Genomic DNA, 6,899 nt, shown 5'->3' with positions numbered 1-6,899 from the left:
TTGCAGTAGACCAAAAGCCTGTTAATCAGCTTTCAATTAAAATCAGCTGTGCTGGAACAAGGAAACCTCTAAAACCTGCAGGACAGGGGGCCTTGAGGACCGAATTTGGGAATGCCTGCACACCATTGTTATGTTTTTGGGGACCTCACGCTGTAATCTATAAAATGAGCTCTCCTTGGTGCTGAAAGGGAAATAATATGATAATGTTCGACAAATTAAAATTTGTTAATTGGTTTGCATTGGTGTTCATGTTCTATACTCAGATAGAGCAAAGAAAAAAGAAATGCTTGCTCATCCAGCTGTCCTCAGAAGAGTCCAGGTGTACAAAAGTATTTTTTCTGTAAAGGGCTTTGATGTTTTGAAATATTATTGAAAAAACAGCATCTTCTGACTATCTTAGAGAGCACTGTTAAACCGGTCATTTCAAGATAGAGTATGGGCCAACTGCAAGCTTACCAAGAAGTGGTGGGCCATCTAAAATGCAAGGCAAAGTAAAAAGAGTATTTATCAAAGAAGCAGTAAAGGACAGGGTATTTAGTAGTTGTGCATGCCAAAAAAATAATCTCCTCATATGTATTGTACAGTATGTAAAATAAAACATGCAGGTAATTAAAAAAAAAACAAAATAAGAAAATTGCAGTTTGTCATAAGTCATGTAGTTTACACTAACAACTTGAGGAAAAAACTCAACTTTATGCTCCAAATACAAAAAAACAGATAGGTTACAATGCATAATCCTAAATGCATTGTACCACAAAAAAAAAAACAACAACAACAACTTATTAGTGGTAAAATCATTCCAGGCGTTTATAGCGAGACAGAGAGCTCCAAATAACCTACAGTTATAATGGTATATTTGGTGACTCAGCAGTAAAACTATCATAAACTCTCACTCATAATAGTTTCTGTTAAGTGATTTGTACATTTGGATTTTAACACTTTTTTTTTTCTTCCATTTCACAATGATGTGGTAATTTGTTTAGGTTAATCACACAGAATCGAAATAACATTAAATAAAGATTGTGACTGTATACCCCCCATCAAAAATAAAATGTGAAAAAGTTCAGATTGTACAGCTTTGGAAGACTGTGTAACCCCTTACACACTATTAAACATATTTTATTTCACATTGGATAATATCTCCCACTCCATGCAGGAAGCTGTTGCTTAACTGGAGAGCTCCTTTAGTGACAGACTGCTGCACCCTAAATGCACCAGGGAGCGTTATCACAGATCCTTCCTTCCAGCAGCTGTAAGAATCTATACCCACCACTGTTCCCAACAACCTCAATAAATTGTTACATTCATGCTGATTTTGCATCATTGTTATCTTAATCAGTTAAATAACATGCTGCTGTTATTTTGAACATCTCTGATGTTGCTGCTATTTTCAAATATCCTTTCCTGTAAAAATGTCCATAGCTGTATATTGGTTATTTATTCTCCAGGTGCCCCGTTTTGATATTGTAAAAACATTTTACAGTACAGTATTTTATTGTATATCTTTTATCTTCTCACTAATATGTTTTTTTTAAACATTTTTATCCTTATTTGTGTGAAAATTTTTTTTTAAATTCTATAATATTTTTGCTGCTGTAAACACCAGAATGTATCCATTTTCGGACAATAAAGGGATTTTCTATTCTATTCTCTTCTATTCTATTCTATTCTATTCTATTCTATTCTATTCTATTCTATTCTATTCTAATACAATGATAAAAATAGATATGTCAATGTTCCCAAAACCACTGAATTCTACATAGAGTATGTTTGATGAAAGATGAGCTTAAGTTACTTTATTACCTAATTTAGTCCATGTTTGACATTTCTTTTAAAACGCAAAATAATACTTCTGCAAAAAGAATTAAAATTAAACAATGCCTCGCTTGATAAAAAGACAAACGAGATTAAATGGTAAAGGTGACGATGCAACCTAATAAATAAAAACAGCCGCTTTGCAGTGGCCCCAGGAAGTCTGGGTCCTTTTAAAGGTTTATTGTCCACCCAGTTTCAGCCGTGATCACTGTGTGCATTGTAAATCGGGGTGGAGGTTACATCAAACCAGCACGTAGCTTGGGAAACATCAGTGATAGTTTCCTCTGGAGCTACTTTGCGGCTTATAGGTGATACAGGAGGTTGTGATCTTTTGGCATTAGGGAGAAAGGATGGACTTAAACACATCGATTATTTCCAATTTAGATGCTCGGTGATACCAAAGGATTAGATCAAGGACAGCAGAAATGTGACAACACTTGTTTCAGAAGATTCAGAGCACTGACAGCTCTTGGCCTCCCCACGCAGGGGGCTCCTGCTGAGACAAGGAAAACCCGAGGATCGCGGCCTTCAATCCGGATGACACCGGCACGCACGAGCTTCATCGCTTTGTGTAGCTAGCATCGGCTAAGCTAACAAACGTCTCATTGAATTTGACTTGATTGTAAATGGATATATCAGTTCAGATTGTGTTATTTATGTTGCTTGGACCGGGGAGCTGTTGATGAGTTTGCTGTCCCCGAAATGGGCAGAACACATCTCCTATAGGACCGTGTCTGGCTGTGAAAACGGCTGAAGGTTTTCCAGGTGAGACCTTCGTTCTAGCTAATATCAACCTTAGCTCGTTAAGCTAGTCTGACTAACCAACATCTCAATCTTTGCTGTTTTTTTGACAACCCGTGTCCTTTAATGCATCTGTTGAGGATCTTCTGTCGTTATGTAACCTGATAATTGTTTGTTACGACCAAGTTCTGGTGTTTTAATGATAATTTGTACAGTCAGTGTTGGACAGGTTGGGTAATCTCAATCTGGTTTGCGGCCATGAACGTCGGCTATTGTTATCTTAACTTCTTTGGGTATTTTTTTTTTCTAGTAAGAGTGGTTAATTTAATATATTTAAAACAGTATTTATTTTTTTTTAAATGTTTAAAATGCCTGTTAGTTGAGTCACAGGCCTCTTGAATTGTTTTGAGCTTCTGAAAGTAAAATGATAAAATGGCAATCTAGCATCACTATAGGTATTTGCTTCCCCTTATTCTACAGAAATCTTGATCTGTTATTCAGATCAAGTCATACAGCAGAAAAAAAAACATACTATAAATTTATATATATATATATATATGTATATATATATATATATATATATGTATATGTATATGTAAATTTACAGTATGTTTTTATTTTAAGGTATAATGTCAACAAAACAAAACTAACCTTCAGTCAGCCATAGGGTTGGGGTTTTTTTTCAATTTTCTCTGCCTATATTCATGTTATACTGTTGCATCCTAGTAATTAAAAATATAACTTAATAGTTTATTAAGTTTAAAAAAACAAAAACTATGGAAACCATTGTCTCCACAGTTGCCCAATGGCTTTTATATGACTTGCATCATGCATGCACCAAAGCATGGAGGCGATCAGCTTTTTAAGGAAGCCTGGGTTGCTATAAAGTAGCGTTCAGCTCTACCTTGTTGAATATGGGGACTCCCACCTTCCTCTTTACAAACCCCATGAGGGTGACATTAGATGAGTTTGTTGGTGACATGTAGCCATCATATCAAATTCTTTCGTAAATCTCCACTAATCAAAGAAAAACATGAGGTGTACTAAAATTTCCATGTTGACTTCAAGCAGAGTATAGCATTGATCCCTAATTGAGATGTGTAAAGCTTACTTTGAGCTAAAACCAGGACTTTGGACCACTGAGTAACAGTCCAACCATTTTTCTTCTCAGCAGAGGTAAGACATTTCTACTGCCTCTTCTTGAGTAGTTTCTTGGAACAAGCAAATGCAGCCCAAACCATGTAATGGTGTTTATATATTAACATATTTTCCTTCCACTCAACTTTCCAATAATATACTTGGAAGCTGTCACATTGTTTGGTCACCCAGGTGGTCAAAAAACCCCATGGTGGCAAGGCTTCAGGGGTGGAAGAGAGCCCCTCAGGTCCCTGGTTGCTGCTGGGTTGTCATGGCTCAAACACCTCTTGTGAGGGACGGGGCCCGTAGACTAATAGACCAGGGTGGCGGTTCCCTTCCATAATGGGTGCCAGACTGTGTTTTTTATTTATTGAGGGATCACACTCCAAGAGTGCAGAGTTTGGGGTGACCCTTTATTAGGTTGCCGTAGAGAGAGATATGCTTTGGCTGTTCGCAGCGAAATGCGAAGCAGCCAGGATGATCAGCGCCTCCAAATCTGAGGCTTTGGTTCTTGATGTAAAAAAGGTGGGTTGGCCCCTTCAGTTCAGCAGGGTTCCTGCCTCAAGTGGAGGAGTTCAAGTATCTTGGGGTCCTGTTTACAAGTGAGGGGAGAATCAAGCGGAGGGCTGCATCAGTTAAAATATCATTTAGGAAGCCTATAAATCAATGAACCAGCCAATTTCTTTATACACCACAAATAATCAAGGTGCTAAATGGGTCTATAACTTAAAACAACTCTGTATATACTGTATTTATCCCATGCATCTTTTTCTTCCTTTGGCTCATTCTTCTTCTTTGACTGTTTGAGTTGATGTAATGAGTAAAATTCTCCACTGTGAGGTCAATAAAGTCAATCAATCAATCAATCAAACCAGACTCAAATGCATATAATAAAACAAAAAGACAACACAAATGTATAACAGTAAGTTAAAGAAGATGAATGACTACTAATAACAGCCTGATATTTCCGCTTTACTGAAATGTCAAAGTTAAGCAAACTGGTATGTTGTTGAATTCCATGCAGTTAAAGCTACGAGGAAATAAAACGTACAGCAATTCTTGAGAAGATTTTAGGAGACCTTCTAAGACTATTTTTTTTTTCATTTGTCTAAGTTTTCCAATAAAAAATAATAAAGTAGTAATAAAGAAATAAAACGAACTTGCTTTATATCTGGTGTTTATCTGTTTTTCCATGGACAGCTACCTGTGATAATCTAACTTACCCCAAGGTTTTCATTTGGTTGTAAAGACTTACAAGAGTCTTATCTTTTTTTTTCCTTTGTTGATTCTCGTGTGACACTAACCCAACCTGATTAGGTTGTAATGTTCCTCCTTGCTTATATTGTCTTTTCTAGGCATGATGGAAGGACTTCATAGCCAGAGTCTCAGCTTGGATCGACGCAGACAGGAGCTTCTTGAGGCTCGATTCACTGGAGTAGGTGTTGCTAAGGTTAGTATAAAGTGCTTTTAAAGGTGTTAAACCCTTATAGTTTTTATCCTCCTTTTTTGCTCGATTGTTACACAAAACTGTTCCAGATTTAAAAAGTAGTTTTAATATCATAGATAGATAGTATAATTTAATACAAGGTTCACTTTTAAAGTAATTTCTTCAAATGATGAAACAAAACTCATGAATCTAACCTGATTCTTTGTTAAACCATCAGCTCACTTGTTAAATCTTACATGAACTTTGATAAACAGCGTCTCCTGGGCTGGACTCTGAGCTCAGTTTATCTTGCTGTAATCAAGGTGACAATACCAACTAATAATCGATCAGGAAATCTGTATTATTGAACCTGTTTGATAGCAGGAAGTAGGCCAAGATCACTTTAAACAACACATCAAGCCCAGATCTTAAAAAAAAAGCTGTAAAGCAGTTACAGCTGCGTCAGAATAACAATAAGAAGACGTTTCAGAGAGCCCTTAAAAGAGGGCAGCCTTTGAAGTCAGAGTCTATGAATGGATTTAAAGTTGTTTAACAGTGGAAGTAGCCAGATAATACAGCAGACAATGTAGAAAAGGAGAGTAAGGAGAAAGAGAGCGAAACAATTAATCATGGCTTTCTGTTGACCGGTGACGGCAACATTCCATGTAACTCGGCCTGTTCACACAGTCATGAAAGAATCTCACATGAGTCACTTCAGGGCAAAACAATCAGATTTATCTGCTGTGTCAATGTAGTTATAGTGTCTTACTTCGGTTAAATGTGATGTGACTGAAATTGAGTGCTTCTACGCTTTAAAACTTGCACTTTGTGCAGTTATATTGCAAATGCAATCATTTGCACAGTTCTAGTCGTACTGTGTCTAAAGTGTAGGACAATGTATAGCATTTGTTGTTAGCCACAGTAGGTTTATACCTGAGCAACATTTTTGAGTTTGGTTTTGGTAAATGTTTGACACGTTGAGCTTAATTTAAGCTGGGAAAATCTTGACTTTTCAGTACAAAGTGAACATACCGTTATGTTCCTGTCCTGTAAACCTGTGATTTCTGGGTCTGACCGCCTAAATATGCACCCAAAGTTGTGTCTTCATATTTGGGCGGATATCTTTGTCACATCTGTCCTCATGTGTTTCTTCTTCGGCATCAACTTGAGCTTTCTGGTTTTCGTCCCTAATGCAACCCACAGGACACGCAGACAACATTTCATTATTTTAAGGTCTCATCCAGTGGCATGTTTAATGGGCGGACATATTTTTGAATATGCAAACTGTCCTCTTTCATCAGTGGTTTCATCACTCTGTCATCTTTAGTACTTTAGGTAATGTCATATAGGTCTGTTGTGAGCATCTGTAGCTGTAAGATTTGGTCAAACTGGCTAAATATTACATTAGCATATAGAATATCAGCTTATAAAACTTCACAGACCTCTGCTGTATGTGTTTTGAATCCCCCAATTTATAGCATACCATAATGGAGGATTTTATAAGCGGGATCCTATCAATTAATCTCATAAGTTGTTTCTCTGGGTGTTACAGACCTCTGCTAACAGCGAATCATCAAACCAGTCTCAGTGCAGCGCCGGATCTGTGAGTGACAAGGAACCAGAGGTTGGTTTGCATTATTTATTTCTTCTTTATGTTAAAGCAATGCTTTTTTCTTCTACTTTAGCTTTATTTTTTTTCTATCTTTAACAAAAAAATTACGTTTGAAATGGTAGTAGGGTTGTCAAAAGTATCGAAACTCAAAAAAGTATCGATACTGAA

The 6,899-nt window shown here is 36.8% G+C and overlaps 1 protein-coding gene across 2 annotated transcripts in view; it reads left to right on the top strand.

Moving 5' to 3' along the window:
* The first annotated feature begins 2,023 nt into the window (after positions 1–2,023).
* The window catches only part of LOC107094719 (serine/threonine-protein kinase tousled-like 2), a 13,898-nt gene continuing 9,022 nt past the window's right edge, over positions 2,024–6,899 (top strand). Inside the window, exons 1-3 of one of the 2 annotated variants that reach the window (XM_015390511.1) lie at positions 2,024–2,580; positions 5,049–5,143; positions 6,672–6,743. In XM_015390511.1, coding sequence (XP_015245997.1) covers positions 5,051–5,143; positions 6,672–6,743 — 165 coding nt within the window. In that variant the 5' untranslated portion in view covers positions 2,024–2,580; positions 5,049–5,050. The remainder of the gene's footprint in view (positions 2,581–5,048; positions 5,144–6,671; positions 6,744–6,899) is intronic. The other variant, XM_015390512.1, reaches the window with a different exon arrangement.

This window comes from Cyprinodon variegatus, unplaced genomic scaffold, assembly GCF_000732505.1.
Source record: "Cyprinodon variegatus isolate N-32 unplaced genomic scaffold, C_variegatus-1.0 Scaffold502, whole genome shotgun sequence".
NCBI lineage: Eukaryota > Metazoa > Chordata > Actinopteri > Cyprinodontiformes > Cyprinodontidae > Cyprinodon > Cyprinodon variegatus.
The sequence above is the reverse complement of the archived record's forward strand: the minus strand, read 5'-3'. Positions and strand labels throughout refer to the sequence as shown.